The sequence below is a fragment of the Gopherus evgoodei genome, chromosome 9 (assembly GCF_007399415.2).
Source record: "Gopherus evgoodei ecotype Sinaloan lineage chromosome 9, rGopEvg1_v1.p, whole genome shotgun sequence".
NCBI lineage: Eukaryota > Metazoa > Chordata > Testudines > Testudinidae > Gopherus > Gopherus evgoodei.
The window spans coordinates 8242844-8259052 of record NC_044330.1 but is presented as its reverse complement, the minus strand read 5'-3'; the positions used below and the strand labels follow the sequence as shown (position 1 = coordinate 8259052).

The 16209-nt window shown below is 55.9% G+C and overlaps 1 protein-coding gene across 1 annotated transcript in view; it reads right to left on the bottom strand.

Moving 5' to 3' along the window:
- Nucleotides 1–316: 316 nt before the first annotated feature.
- The window catches only part of EEF1AKMT4 (EEF1A lysine methyltransferase 4), a 33498-nt gene continuing 17605 nt past the window's right edge, over nt 317–16209 (bottom strand). The window contains exon 3 of the mRNA XM_030575873.1: nt 317–3148. Coding sequence (XP_030431733.1) covers nt 2861–3148 — 288 coding nt within the window. The 3' untranslated portion in view covers nt 317–2860. The remainder of the gene's footprint in view (nt 3149–16209) is intronic.

Genomic DNA, 16209 nt, shown 5'->3' with positions numbered 1-16209 from the left:
AGGTTTGCCAATGATGCAGCCGATGATGCTGTAAATTAGACTAATGGAGTCTTCTATGGAGACAGCTCTTCACTTGGAACTGCACTGAGATCCCCAAATCACCCCGGTGAACTTTCCAGAGCGAATTGGCGAACTTTCAGGAAAAACGGTTCCCCCCAGCCACCCCTGGCTTTCACGGTGACTCTGCCCATTCCATATGGATTCTACACAAGCCTTGCAGACCACATGGGAAAGAATCAACCCAATTAACTTCAACTGCTCCCAAAGTGGCAGCTGAAAAGTGAAATGCATTTTCCACTCATTCTATCCGCACAGATAAATCTAGGTCAGGAGCAACATTAAAGATTTCATGCACAGAAATTTTATGCAGAGCTAATATAAACACTGGGAAACATAATAGTTTTTCTCAGACACGTGTGGGCGGAGAGGGACTCGTAGCCAATCTGGTGCCGCAGCTCCGACTCAGCGGCTGCAGCATCTCCAAGGAGCTGAAAAGGTGTGTGCGTACAGGGAGCCAGCCAGATGACTAACAAGGAGGGTGCTGACATTTACAAGCTCCCACATACATGTGGCAAGTGAGTCTGCTGCACAGAGACAGCCCAAAGCAGCAGGACTGATCCGTAGGCCCCCGCCAGCCGAGGGAGAGCAGCACAAGAGTGAAGAAAGCTAACTCCACAGGGTGGCATGAGGGCTCCCTAGGGAGAACCTGGGACTGAGCAAAGGCGGGGGGTCAGACCCACTTTAACCTCAGGGAGTTGTTTGTGGGAGGGTTCCCATCAATGCAGAAGGAGCTGATGCACTCAAGGACTGAACTACCCTGGAAACCTGTATGTGCCACACAGTGACACTGAACGATATTCTGCGGGTGAAGGGGCAACCTGGAGGACAGGGCAAATGCACAGGAGGATGGGGGTGGTTCTCAGCCATGCCTACCCAGCCATGCTTGATGCTGTAGTGCAGGTGGTGCAGGCCCCACTGGGGGAGTCCTACTGTAAACCCCATGCTGAGGTTTTTACCACGTCACCACGCCCTGCTCAGACTCCTGTAGCCCCAGGACACGCTAGGAACGGCACCTGTGCTACTACAGCAGTGGGAAAGCACGGCAGCCTCAGGGCAGAGGCAGCCTTGGGAAGAGATGGGGAAGCCAGCAATTGACATGGTGGAAGTGGAATCTTCTTCCCAACCCAGGAGACAGGGGCTCATGCAAGTCAAGGCTGACCGGACAAGGAGGGCGAATTCCCTTCCTATCCGTGGAGCAAGCAGTTATGCCAGGGAAAGGGCTGGGTTCTCTACACTGGGGCACAGGGCCAAAGCCCAGAACTGAAGCAATGCTGGGCAGAATTCACCCTCTCCCCAAAAGAGGCAGCCAGCTGGACCAAGCAACTATGAGTCCTGAATTCCAGGACCTGAGCCCCTGGTGACTTCAGTATCGTGGCTTCTTCCAGCCCAGGAGCCGGCTTCACTCCAGCGACCGGCGGCAGTAGGTTGTCATGTCCCATCTGTCCCTGACTGTGCACGGTATAACCAGCCTCTCCCCCTCCTCCACTATTCCTGGCCACATGGCCTAGGAAAACAACAGGGCAAACATTTCAATCCAATTCAAGGGCTACCCTCTCCCCCAACCCCAGCAAGGCCACAGGTTTCCTTGCCCGGGGAGCTGCACAAAGAGCCTTTGAGCAAGGCAGAGCTCCCCAGGGAGCTGGGAATCCTGCCCCTTTCTCGCTGGCATAATGCTTCCTAATCATGCGAGCACAGAAGCTGGATTAGAGCGATTTGCTTGTGGCGGATGCTGAAATCCCTCCCTTTCCCTCTGCACTGCTGCGAAATCTACATGAGCGTGCGCGAGGCCAGTGCCCCTCCCCCACCCCGCCCCAAGATGGATGGAGGGAATTAATATGATTCAGGGATTCTCTGGCAGCTTCATTACCAGACACAAAGACCAGCGAGCTGGGGGCGGGGAGGGAGAGCGCTGGGAGCTGAGTCAACCTGAGCCTCCCCACACAAGTGCCCGTTGCCAGCTCTTCCCCGGTTCCGCCTGGCCTGCCCCTGGCTCCCTGCAGAACTGCAGCAGGTTTCGGGTGTTGCTCACATCCAGCCCCACGGAGCGTGCACACTGCAATGGGCTGGCGGTGCTACAGCAAGCTTTCCCAGTCCCCACTCCACTCCTCTCCCGCTGGGCTCTGCAGCCAGACGTGAGGCGCTCCCTGTGTCAACCCCATGGCTGGTGCTGGAGGAACAGGCTGCAGCCGCCCTGCTATGGAGGGGCAGGCGGGAGCAGAGCTGTACACACAACAGTCCTCCAAGGCAGCCTGACCCCAGTGGCCGCTTGGAACTGTAGTCTAATATGGAGATGTACCTATTTCACAGAGCTGGAGGGGACCTTGACAGGTCATCTAGTCCAGTCCTGTCCCTGAAAAGATTCCACTCCAATCCCTAAATAGCCCCCTTAAGGATTGAACTCACAACCCTGGGTTTAGCAGGCCAATGCTCAAACCACTGAGCTATCCCTCCCCTCCACAGGCCAGAGCTTCATGAGGCAGGGGTGTCAGAGGTCCTGGGACAAGGTGGCCCTTGAGAACATACCCACATGCAGAAACCTTGAGATTGACAGCACCAGGATGAGGGGCTGAGCTAGGGGACTAGAGAGAAACTGACTTTATTGAGCTGGCTGCAAAACGCCGTTCCCTTTGGTCTCACAGTGCCCGGGTGCCTGGCAGGATGGGCTGGGCTCCTGTTGCCAGCCACAGGCAAGGTACTGGATTAGAGGAGCTGTCACCCAGCCCCATGAATCTGGCACTGGCTGCTGGCACCGGCTGGTTAGGCCCTCCTTGCTGCTACAAGAGTGGCAGGCCCTTCCCGCTCACAGCTCAAGAGCACTGAGATAATCCTCGCTGTCCAAGGCCTGGAGGAAGCTGGGCGGGCGGGCGGGGCAGGCCAGCTCGTGGAGTCTCTGCCCCAGCACCAAGTCGGCAGGGGACAGCTCCTGGCCCTTGCACATAACGTAGAGGAAGTAGTGGAAGTCACTGCCGTAGGTGGCGTGGCGCAGGGACCAGCCATAGGCGGGCTGGGCATAATGGCGCTTGCGGAAGTGCGGCTGGGCGAAGGTGATGGAGATGAAACGGCCTCCCGGCCGCAAGACTCTGCTGACCTGTGAGGAAAAGATTCAAGGGGACAAGGTCAAGCCCCCCCCCTGCACTGTGCCAGGCTCCCCTCCCAGGCAGGAACCTCTCCAAATCCAGGGAACCCTTCCCCTCCCCTCTCCACAAGTGCATCCCTCCAACCCGCCGGCTGCTCCAGGAGTCTGCAGAAAAGGGGTCACCTCTCATCTTGCTACAGATCTCAGGAAGGGGGAGCTGATCCCCAGTTTCAGGGAATCTGCTGCTGACCACAAGGGTCAGGAAAGAATTTCCTCCACGTCACCACCAGCAGAGTGCAGTTGGGCACCAAAGGGTGAAGCAGTGGCTGGACCCCACCCCAAAAGGGGGTGTGTGTGTTATGAGATCTAGCAAATTCCAGCCTGTGCTATCCTTGGCCATCTTCTGCTGCTGCCTACTCCCTGCTGCTTGAGCTGGCAACTGTTGCCATCAGCCCTGGCTCCTCTTGCTGCCGAGAGACCACGCTTGGCCTCCTTCACCTTCTCTGCACCCCTCCAGGGGCCCGACTCCCTCCCTGCTCACACGGCAAAGGCTCACCGCAGGGATGATGATTTTATCCAACAGCACAAAAGATGCAGCAAGAGCACTTGCCAGGCTTGGGGCTGCAGCCCACTAGGGGCCCCAGGTGCAACTGCCATGACTGGGTGGGGGGAGATCTCCTTTGTCTTTTCTCAGGACTCTTGTGCATGCCCAGCACAGACGAGGGTAGAGCTGCCCCACCCCCACAGGCAGCAAAACCCCATGCCGCTCCCCCCTCCCCAAGGCAACAGCCCCAGGATCCACGCTCCCCCCACCCCAAAGCGGTTGTTTGTGCAGAGTGCCCCACATTCCAGCCTCCCACTGTGCTCGCCCCACCAGAACATTCCTGAGCTGCGCTAGGAAACACAGTGTCCAAGGTACGGGGTGTTTGAAGCAGAGAGGACTTGACCCTTTTAATCATCATTTTCTCCTCACTAGAACTAAGCCCTGCTAATAGGATGGAAAAGAACATCAATTTCCTTGCTTGGCTTTATCCAATGTCAAAGGCATTTACGGCCAGCGCCGGCGTGCTCAGCATGCTAACGGCACTGCTTGGTATGAGCAGCCTCCCTGCACTCCGCCACACAGCTACTCCCAGTGCAGCCTGATGGGGAGGGCATAGCGCAGAGCCGGGAACTCCCCCGCACTCGGCTGCCTGGGCCCCTGACAGATGGGGACCGACCGCCCTTCAGCTCCCATGACTCACTCTTAGCCAAAGGGCTATGGAGCCAGGGAGCTGCTGCTGCTGCTGAATGCTGGGGGTCGGGAGGGGGTTCTGCAGCATGCAGGCAGGGGAGGGCCTGCTCACACAGGGCAGGGTGGGATCCCTGTGGCAGGGTAAAAGCAATGCAGGGGACGGTATTTCCCACAGACACCATTTGTCCATCATTTGATGCGGAGAGGAATCCAGAGCTGGTGCCACAGACAACGCAGGGGCTGAAAATGCAGCTGCTGGGCATCCTCTCATCAGAGAGGGGGGAGGCCGAGGTTGAGCCCTGGGAGATAGAGCTAATCAGGGCCCATCCAGGATGCTCACAGCATTGTAGGGCAGGAGAAGGGCCAGCCCTGCGCTTTCCAGGTTGGTGCTGCGACAGATTTTGCAACCACATGACATAGCTTTGGGGACCATGTGATATTAGGTTGATGTACCGGAGTGGGCCAGGAACCGCATCCAACTCCAGGGGCAGGGTTCCCACAGCTCCACCAGGAATGAAAAACAGATGGGGATGATTAAGGTGAATCACTCAGGTTATAAACACCTGCGGAGAGGTCCATTCCTACCCCCACCTCACCCCCAGATGGAGGCTGACATGTGCTGGTTCAGACTGGGTCCCCACAGAGCAACAGACAAGGAAAGAGCTGCATTTAAACCGACTCAAGGGTTTCGTTTTGATTCAGCAAATGGACAGGGACCTTCTGTCCCCGGGGAACCCCAAACCTCTCTGGAAGGTTGGGGAGATTTTGACTTACCAGGGCCCCATAAGATTGATAGGTGACCTCACCCAAGCATCAGACCACGGCAAAGCACTTTCCTTGGTTTTACGAGGGTTTTTACGCAAGAATAAAAGTGCTTGTTCAGAAGAGCCGGGGGTAACTTGTGACTGCTGGCAACACACTGCTCATAGCCCTGGGAGAGGAAGCAAGCCCAGGGATTGGCCTTTAGGCAGAGCGGCTTGCTGGGGACATTGCAGCGTACGGCACAGAGCTGTGCAGCCGTAAACCCCTGTCCCCCCCCTCAGAAGGGAGTGGAACACAGGTCCCTGCCTGTCCCCATCAGAAAACACAGGTCCAGAGACAGCTGATGACTGGAGACATGAGAGGTGGCTGGGAATTCCTGGAGAAGACCAAGGAGGGTAGGGGCAGAAGGGAATGCTGGTGCAGTTACCTTAAAACCCATGACAGGTGCTACTGGCCAGCACAGTCATTAGATCTAGCAACACAAGTGACCACTCTGGTCCCACTCGCTCAGCTGCAGTGGCCTACTCTAGCACTCGGGCCCATGGGCCCAGGCACTGTTCCCAGCAATGCCCCTGTGAAAAGCCTGGAGCCCCCTTTCTACACTTGGCCAGCCCTGTGAACCTCAAAGGCTTAAACAGCATCAGCCCCTTGCCCAGAGGGTCCCCTCAGTTGGGCCGAGAGAGGGGGCCAGGCTGCATGGCTTCGGGTTGATGGGGCACACAAGCCCCGCCCTTTCCTACCCACATGGGGCAGAGGAAGGTTTTGCAGGGAAGTTAATTCTGCATCCTCCCCTTCAATGTAAGCAGCTGCCCCTAGCTGATGCCCAGAGACCCAGCCCCTCACACGTGAATGAGGTTCTCTCTTGATGGAGGCTGAGGCTGCTAGCCCTCTTTGGGGCTAGCAGCCTCAGAACTAAGGCAAGTGGCGAGAGCCCCCATCTCCTCTCAGCGGAGAGAGAGTCCATAACCCAACACTCGGGACACAGACAGGATGCTACAGGGAGACACTGCTTCCCTGGCCAACCTGCACCCAGCAACCTGCTCCTCCTTCCTTGGGTGAGACGGGCCATGAAAAGCCCCAGTGCAAAGGGGCAGATGCTGGAGGCCAGCCCCACCCATACAGGGCTGCAGATCACATGCACAGAATGATCAGGCAAGAGATCCCCCTTCCACTTCTCATCCCAGCAGCTAGAGAGGGGGAGGGGGCAATAGGATGTTTAAATTACCTGCCCTAAACGGGCCCCAGAAGCAGAAAGGCACAAACCCCAAGGGACACGGTCTGGGGCACTCGGTGAGGGAAAGGAGTCTGCACATAGCTAGGGCTCTGGAAGATGATGTATACATAAGCTGCACTGATGAACTCCCACCCCCTGCATACCAATCCTCCTTAGATGGAGGGCAAAAAGCCCAGATTCCAGCGGGGGTAACAGGAGGCAAGGGATGGTGCATGCATTGACATCAGGCCACTCCGGAGAGCTGCACGGGCTCAGAACTAAGCTGGAGAAGGCTCAGGGGCCTGAGCTCAATTCTGTGCACTGGTGACAGGAGGGCCGCACCCTTTGACTCATGCTCAGCGCTGCGCAGGGCAGCCCCAGGGACTCAGCAGGACCCCACGTCGCCTTCACTGCCTACTCCAAGAGAGCTGGAGTCAGGATTCTTGTTCCTCAGGAGCCTGGGGTGGCTGCATAGACCACATCTCTCCACAGGGAATGTCCCTACTCCAGGCACTTGGAGCCCTGAGCAGGGAGCCTGGCCTAGCAAGGCATGCGCCATCCAGAATGCGGCCAGGGTGAGGAGCCCAACTGGGGCAAACCCAGGACACGGCCCAGCAGCTGAGAACCAGAGCCGACCAAGCCCCATAAGCCACCTGGGCCTGAACCCACAGAGCTGCAGAGAATAACCAGACAACGGAAGAGCTAATCACAGCTCTCGCTCCTCCATTTCCCTGCCCAGGGGCAGCGGGGCCTGCCAGTCCCTATGCCCTAACCCCGTGAACCGCCCGGAAGGGTTCCTGTTCTGCAGAAGGGCTGGAGTGCCAGGAGCCAGCCGCTTCTCATAGACTCAAGGACTGGAAGGGACCTCGAGAGGTTATCGAGTCCAGTCCCCTGCCCTCGTGGCAGGACCAAATACTGTCTAGACCATCCCTAATAGACATTTATCTAACCTACTCTTAAATATCTCAAGAGATGGAGATTCCACAACTTGCCTAGGCAATCTATTCCAGTGTTTAACTACCCTGACAGTTAGGAACTTTTTCCTAATGTCCAACCTAAATCTCCCTTGCTGCAGTTTAAGCCCATTGCTTCTTGTTCTATCATTGGAGGATAAGGTGAACAAGTTTTCTCCCTTCTCCTGATGACACCTTTTTAGATACCTGAAAACTGCTATCATGTCCCCTCTCAGTCTTCTCTTTTCCAAACTAAACAAACCCAATTCCTTCAGCCTTCCTTCATAGGTCATGTTCTCAAGACCTTTAATCATTCTTGTTGCTCTTCTCTGGACCCTCTCCAATTTCTCCACATCTTTCTTGAAATGCGGTGCCCAGAACTGGACACAATACTCCAGTTGAGGCCTAACCAGCGCAGAGTAAAGCGGAAGAATGACTTCTCGTGTCTTGTTTACAACACACCTGTTAATGCATCCCAGAATCACGTTTACTTTTTTTGCAACAGTATCACACTGTTGACTCATATTAAGCTTGTGGTCTACTATGACCCCTAGATCTCTTTCTGCCATACTCCTTCCTAGACAGTCTCTTCCCATTCTGTATGTGTGAAACTGATTGTTCCTTCCTAGGTGGAGCACTTTGCATTTATCTTTATTGAACTTCATCCTGTTTACCTCAGACCATTTCTCCAATTTGTCCAGATCATTTTGAATTTTGACCCTGTCCTCCAAAGCAGTTGAAATCCCTCCCAGTTTGGTATCGTCCGCACACTTAATAAGCGTACTTTCTATGCCAACATCTAAATCGTTGATGAAGATATTGAACAGAACCGGTCCCAAAACAGACCCCTGCGGAACCCCACTTGTTATACCTTTCCAGCAGGATTGGGAGCCATTAACAACTACTCTCTGAGTACGGTTATCCAGCCAGTTATGCACCCACCTTATAGTAGCCCCATCTAAATTGTACTTTCCTAGTTTATCTATAAGAATATCATGCGAGACCGTATCAAATGCCTTACTAAAGTCTAGGTATATCACATCCACTGCTTCTCCCTTATCCATAAGGCTCGTTATCCTATCAAAGAACGCTATCAGATTAGTTTGACACGATTTGTTCTTTACAAATCCATGCTGGCTATTCCCTATCACCTTACCACCTTCCAAGTGTTTGCAGATAATTTCTTTGATTACCTGCTCCATTATCTTCCCTGGCACAGAAGTTAAACTAACTGGTCTGTAGTTTCCTGGGTTGTTTTTATTTCTCTTTTTATAGATGGGCACTATATTTGCCCTCTTCCAGTCTTCTGGAATCTCCCCCGTCTCCCATGATTTCCCAAAGATAATAGCTAGAGGCTCAGATACCTCTTCTATTAACTCCTTGAGTATTCTAGGATGCATTTTCATCAGGCCCTGGTGACTTGCAGGCATCTAACTTTTCTAAGTGATTTTTTACTTGCTCTTTTTTAATTTTATCTTCTAAACCTACCCTCTTCCTGTAAGCATTCACTATACTAGACATTCCTTCAGACTTCTCAGTGAAGACCGAAACAAAGAAGTCATTAAGCATCTCTGCCATTTCCAAGTCTCCCGTTACTGTTTCCCCCTCCTCACTGAGCAGTGGGCCTACCCTGTCCTTGGTCTTCCTCTTGCTTCTAATGTATTGATAAAAAGTCTTCTTGTTTCCCTTTATTCCCATAGCTAGTTTGAGTTCATTTTGTGCCTTTGCTTTCTGACTTCACCCCGGCCAGCAAACAGTCATGCTCAGCCAGCAGGACCTGAACTGCCTGAGAGCCAGTGTGACCACACCCCCAGAACCAGCTCTGACCCAGCTCCAGGGCATGGGGCTAGCAGAATCTGCCCCTGAAGCCACACCTGGGACTCCTGCTCCCAGACATGCCCCACCTAATTCTGCTCAGTGGAGGGTGGAAATGGAGCTGTGAGAGCCCCAATCTGCATGAGGCAGAGTTTCTGAGGCAGGTCTGGGTGCTGCTGGTCACTGCCACCAGCCTGCCCCCCCCCCATCCCCTAATTCCTGCTCTGTGGCAATGACAGGGGGTTAGCCGCCGACAGAAGGAAGAATCGGTGTCAAAGAGCCTGCTCCCGGGTGACAGGGATTCGCAGGGTGCTGCAAGGTACGTTACAGAGCTTAGCAGAGGAGACAAGAATCACGAGCAAGGAGGAGACCTGCAGGAGAACAGCCCCTACCTGGGTCAGAGCTCTCACCCCATACCTCTGCCATGGGCGAGCTCCTCAACCCAGGGGGAAAAACACTGATGATACACCAGCCTGCCAGGCAGTAGCCTGTCCTCAGCGGTTCCTCCAGCACAGCCAGCTGGGGCCAGCACCCCGGTGCCATCACTCAATCGCAGGATGTGGTAAGCTGGCCCGGAGGGTTTACAGCCACCAAGGGTCAGCGCAGAGAGCCAGGGTCTCTCCCCTGAGCCAGCTGTCAGCCAGCTGAGCAGGACGCAGCACATCCAGAGGGTGGGAAAAGCAGCCCCCTGCCCAGGCTGGTGAACTGCCAAGTAGGGAGGAGTGGAAGTCAGCCCAAGGCCGAGCACACAGACCTGTGTGATCAGAGGGGCTGGGATGGGATAGGAGAGCAGGTGAAAGGATGTTACCGTGATGAGAGGGGCCACAGCTGGGAATCCACAGTGGGGAAATGGGGTATAACTGGGCCAGTGCTGGGAAGAACTGGGGGGAGGGGGAGTGGAGGCAGCTGGGGAGAGAGAAGAGCAACGGAAGAGGAAATTTGCAGAACATCTTCTGTCCGGCCAGAACAAGGGCAGGACAGCCAAGCGCTCAGCATGGGGCAGGGCTCCAGAGCATGAGAGGCCCCCAGTTGGGGCTCAGGCACTGCTGACAGAACAGCAACAACCAAGGAAAGGCGAGAGGTGCTTAGAGGCAGCCTGCCTAAAGACACGGGAGGAACCACTCAGGGCTGCAGCAGGAGCTACCATAGATTCAAGGCTACAAGCCCCAATCTCCAGCTCCTACACTGCTTTTTAGAGCGACAACCGCCAGCCTGGCCCACTTGCCCGGGTGCCTCCGGAGCTGAGAGCTCAAGCTGCTGCCCCGCTGGGGGCTGTAACAGGCTCAGCTCCTCTGTGGAGCAGACAGAAGGGGACACAACACAGGCTCACCAGTGGGTCCTCCTCGCTTCAGAAGGTCCTTCCCAGGCCTCTGAGCCCCACAGCGGGTCAGCATCCAGCAAGTTACACTGCAACCGCCAGACTCAATCGGCCCAGGGGCCTGGCTAGTCTGATCTTCTGCCTCCAAGAGGGGCAGGAAATGTCTGGCCCAGATCCCCCAATGTATTTAGGCACCAAACTCGCACTGAAATCCATGGGAGTTTGGTGCCTAAATACCTTTGGGGACCTGGGCCCCTGCGCTTTCCCTGTTAAAACCCAGCAGCACCACCACCATTTATAGAGCTGCAGTCTGGTGCAAAAGTCATTATAGTGGGCTTCCAGCACCAGGCCAAAATCTTCCCCTGTCAGGCTGCTACAGCTGTTTCCTCAATACCCAGACCTGCCTGGGGGCGGGGCAGGAGGGAGGGGTGGTGGATCCCTGCTGAGAGCAGACCGGCTGAGGAAGGGAGGGTCTGGGCCCATCACACACCAGGTGGAATCTGTCTCCTGCTGTGAAATCTCCAGTGAAGAGAGGACTAATGGCTGTTGCTAAGAAACGACTTCACAGAACTTTATCCACCAGTAGCGGCTGCGGAGCGGCTCTGGGGAGATGGGCAGGAGAAGCAGCATCTGCTTCCAAGTGGCCCCCAGGCTCCCTCACCGCCTCCTACTAGCGCAGCAGGATGTGATCACTCCCTAGCACAACTCACAGGGGCCGCTGGGCGCTCCAGTTACATCCTCCCCCTGCACTGTCCCTGCCCCTGCCCCCACAATCCCAACCCAGTGCCCCCTCTTCCAGCCCTGGGTCCCAATGCCCCTCAATCTCTACCCACAGCCCCACAGCTATTCCAGCCCTAGGCTTCCCACACAGCTAGCTCTGCCAATTCTTCTCTTGTTTGGGGGTCTGTCCCCTCCTCCCACTCCCCCTCACCAGCGGAGAGCTGGTGCCCCGGGGACCCTCACACACCATAGGCTCCGAATGTAGGGCCCAGGGTCCACAGATCTGCCGCTAGCCAGGTGGCTTCTGCAATGGGAATGCAAAGAGGGAAGGCACTGCCTGGGAGAGGAGTATTGGGTGAAGGGCTCAAGAGCCCCTGTGCACGGGCAGGGGAGGCATGAAACTCCACGTGCTCTGGTGAGCACTGGGGTCTGTACATGTTCACGGGTGTGTGCGCTGACGTGTTTCATATACAGCCTACCAAGTCGCACCTGTGCAGGTCTGCGCTCCCCCCGCAGCCATCGCCATGCGTGTTCACACAGCACCAGGGTGCCGTGTGGCTGTGCACATGCACACATCCCCCATGTTCACTGGGAAGGGCTGGGGCGGCCGCCCATAATCTCGTTACAGCGAGAGCCCAGCGCTGCTCCCTAAGAGGATTGGAGCTGCCAGTTGGACAGTCATGAGAGAGATACTGCTCAGAATCAAGCAGAGGTTGACATAATACGGGTTTCCAGGTCATCAGTCCAGCCACAGCAGCACCAGCCGTCCCTGCCGCATTGGGTCTGCCTAGAGGGTGGGTAGTACCCCCTAGCCAGCACTTCAGTGTCCACAAATCCAACAGGCCAGGGAGAGGAGCAGACGGATTCGGCTCCTTCCTCTCATAATGGGGGGGAGGAGGAAAGCAAGCATGCACTGACAGCGCCGCGCCAGCCCTGCCTGCTGCCCTCCAGCCCTAAACCCCTTCACTAGGGCAAGAGAGTTGGGGGCGAGGGCTGTGAATCAGGGAGGAGTTTGCAATCGGACATGGCTGTAAAAGGGCCAGTGGGATTGGAGGCAGCGCATGCCCAGACCTCCTGTGCAGGAGCAGAGGGGACTAGTTCTCCCTACACTGCTGCAGGGAGACACCCCCTAGGCTGCTAAGCCCAGCTCTGCCCCCCACCCCAGAGCCATCCTGTCTCAGAGCAGGGTGTACAAAGCCCCTGTCTCTAGCCACCCCACCTCGAACGTTGCTTCGCCCAGTTCTAAGCCAGAGAGTATGCAGGGAGTTCAGAGCCTCGCGGGGCCGGAGGGACTGAGGTCGGCATGAAGGTTACAAGAGCTTAACTTGGTTGACTGACAGCTGCAGGCAGCACCACCAGCCCCAGCCTCCACCCAGGCCTCCCTGGGAAGCCAGCATCGCCGCCAGCCATGGTGAGTGGGAGCAGAGATGGGCACAGATCAGAGCACGGCTTAGCTGGCAGGGACCATCGCCTGTGTGACTCCCACTGCCCTTAGTACCAGGGGGCAGCCCCAGCCCCATGGCAAGTCACCCAGAGCTGATAGGGAAACAGTCTGCAGGCAAGTGAAGGCTAAACCAGAGGGCAAGGGATTATTCAGGGCCAATAGAGAAGCTAAAGCATCCGGATTGACAGGGAGCCCCATGGTTTGAAATAATCAGACCAGATTGGGCTGGAGAAAGACAGTCTGCCCCCCGGAAAGGGGCTAGGTGAGACCCCCTGCTTCCGGCAACTCCCTGCCCAAGCACACTTCCCAGGATTCCTAGGGGGGTGGGTAGAGTTTGCAGGATCCTCTCATCACAAATAAGAGAACTGGCTGGGGGTAGATGAGGGGGCCAGATGGTGCCCCTGGAAAACCCCTTTGCTTAGCAACAGGGGTGCCCCAAGTCTTCCCTCCCCACACCTAGCCATCATGCAGGTGACTGCTGCTGCCTCTAGGGCAGGTGGGGTAGGGAGCATCACACTCGTAGAGCTCCATGGTCACCCCATCTCTCCCACCCCTTTGGCTCCCCTCTTCCTGAACGACACATGGGAGCCAGCAGGGGGAGAGGGGATGGGACACAGGCTCCCTCCATGTCATGCCCCACATGGTTAGCCACAGCCAGGCAGTAATTACATGGGGGAGAGCAGAGAAAAGCCCCAGGACAAGGGTGGGTTGGAGAGAGCATGGGGCTGTTTCAAGCTCAGCAGAAGGCCAGGCTCTTTCCCAATCCCTCTGGTCCAGGGCGAGTCACCCAGGGGAGCCCTGGGCACTGAGCAAGTTCCCCATTGAGGTAGCCTCTCTGAGCAGACCTGGACATGGCACAGCAAGACATCCCGGAGCAGAACGGGTTGAAGGGGGGAGATCCTGGCCCATGAAGAACCCAGCCTAGGGAGAGAGAGAAACCAGGGAAAGTAAAAGGCCAAGCAGAGGAGGAGAGCTGGCGAGGGGCAGATGTCCCATCCCAGGAGGCAGCGATCCCCAGTGCCCCACGCTGGGGAGTGGAATCAGCTTCCTGCTGTTGCAGCCACATCTCCCTATAGCACCAATTAATACTAGGCTGGAGGCATCACCCGTCCCCATGGTAACACCAGTGCCCAGTCAATACTGACAAGGGTTTCCACAGGCAACCAGGAGAACAAGCCAGGCAGATCTCCCTCTGCAAGGGGGGTCTCCAGCTAACACCATTGATCAAAGTGCAGGAATCAAACGGGGTGGGGATGGGATCTGGCTTCTAATACTGCCCATTTCTGTGCCTAGTCCCCAGGTTCACTTGATTCAGGAGGAAGAACTCAGGTGGTCCAATGACAGTGGGGCAGGGTTGCTCAGGGTCCAACCCCTCTTGCCATCCCCTCAGCCTAGAGGACCATGATCACTCCCACCCCCGAGCAATGCAGCACAGTTAAAACAGGAGGAATCCCACTCAGTTCCACCCCCAGGGCAAGGGAGAAGCCTTGCAAGCATTTTAGCTGGTGTGGCTCCAGAGGTCTCAATCAAAGGGACCAGCCCTTCCCTAGGGGACGATTCCCAGCCAGATCCATCCCCTATTGGGGAAAGCTGGGGCTCTCAGCCCTTCACTGAATCATCTGCATTACAACAGCATGTGGGAAATTATTTAAAGGAAAAAAAAAAAAAAAAGAGTGTGTAAGACTTAGGCTTGATCTACACTTAAAGCTTTAGGCATGGCCTAGCCAGGTTGGTTAGAGGAGTGAAAAAGCCACAGCCCCGACCGCCGCAGCAATGCCAACTCAACCCGTGAAGATGCAGCCCTGCCGATAGAAGAATTAGCCAATAACATTCAGAGAAGTGGTGTTCCTATATGGGTGGAAAAACTCCTGTCAGTGTACACTGGGTCTACACTAGAGGCTACGCCAGGACCCTCCGCAGGCAAGCCACCAAAGGCAGCCTGCCTGCCGTGCTTGGGGCAGCAAAAAGCCTAGAGCTGCCCCGGCTAGGCCAACATAAACTCTGTGGTGTAGACACTGCCTCATTTTACCCACGCTGTCTGGAAACCTGGTAGGGCTGAAAGAGTTAATCTCGGTAGGCAAGAGGCATGGCTGGGTTGTTGGTTCTAATGAACGATCAGAGACTGTCAAGGCATGGATGCAATTGCCTGGGAGAGTCAATGGAAAGCCCAGGACCAGACAGGAACTTGTAAGGATTGGCAGTTAGGGGGAAGCAAGACGTGCGGACCCGTCCTGAGTAACTGGAAACAGAAGATGAAGGTGTTCAGAGCGGGTGTAAGAATTGGCTACCAGTGAGGGAAAGATGAGATGCTGGATGCTTTGGGCTACAGAGGTAGGTAATGCTGCAGCAAGGTAAAGCTTACATGCATGTCCTAACCTCAGGACCTTACATGGTGCATTCCACTGACTAAAATATTTCAGTGTGTTGTGAAAGCGCCATTTTGCAAAGAGACAGAACATCTGTGCATTGCATTGCTGCCAAAGGAGTAAAGTCCTGCTGCACAATGAGACACAGGGATGCTTTAGCCAGTGTACCAGTATCATAAGAACGTAAAAACGGCCCCACTGGGTCAGACCAAAGGTCCATCTAGCCCAGTATCCTGTCTTCTGACCGTGGTCAATGCCAGGTTCCCCAGAGGGAATGAACAGAACAGGGAATCACCAAGTGATCCATCCCCTGTCGCCCACTCCCAGCTTCTGGCACACACAGGCTAGGGACAACATCCCTGTCCATCTTGTCTAACAGCCACTGATGGACTTTTCCTCCATGACTGGGGTAGTGAGGCTGTGGGACTGACTTTCATAAGAAGCGCTGGCTGAGGGCCTAGAGCTATATGGGCTGCCCTCCTGGAAAGGTCAGAGGCAAGCTAACCCTATGGATCAGTGACACATGCAGACGTCCCAACTGAGAGCAGGGACCCACAGTGCTGGGTGCTGCACAGACAGCAAGAGACCATTCCTGAGCCAGAGAATTTACAGCCTCATTGGACAACAGGTGGGAGGGGAAATGACTTGCCCAGGGTCAGACAGCAGGGCCGAGGTGGGAAGAGAATCCAGGTCTCCAGAGCCCCAGTGCAATGGCCCCTATGCCAGACCTTCCATGGGAGGAGATTCCATAGCCAGCTGCATCTTCCTGACAGGCAGTTCCCCTGACACACAACCGGAGCTTCCCCCTGGCTCTTGCTCCCCCACAAGGCAGGGTGAAGCCAAGCTCTCATCACCTGCACTGACAGCCAGGCAGGGACCTGCTGCCCCCACGGCCACTGCCAGCTTCCCAGGCTAGCGCTGGCCCAAACACAACATCAAAGGGTGAGCCACTGAAAGGATGTGCAGGCAAGCGGCCACATCACCATGGCAACCCTGATGAGTCACTGTACTGGGGAGGAACAGGGGAGAGGAATTTCACACCCTTAACAGACCCAAAACCACAGAGTTAACTCTTTCCAAGGAGCCAGTCCCAGCCACGGGGCCACACCCTGCCCCAGTCCCAATCTGCAGCCCCCCCGCCATCCCAGCCCTGGGCTCCTCCCCCCAGCTCTGCCGGTGCCCCTCTGTGCCAATCTGCAGCCCCCCCTGCCATCCCAGCCTTGTGCTCCCCCCCCCAGCTCTGCCGGT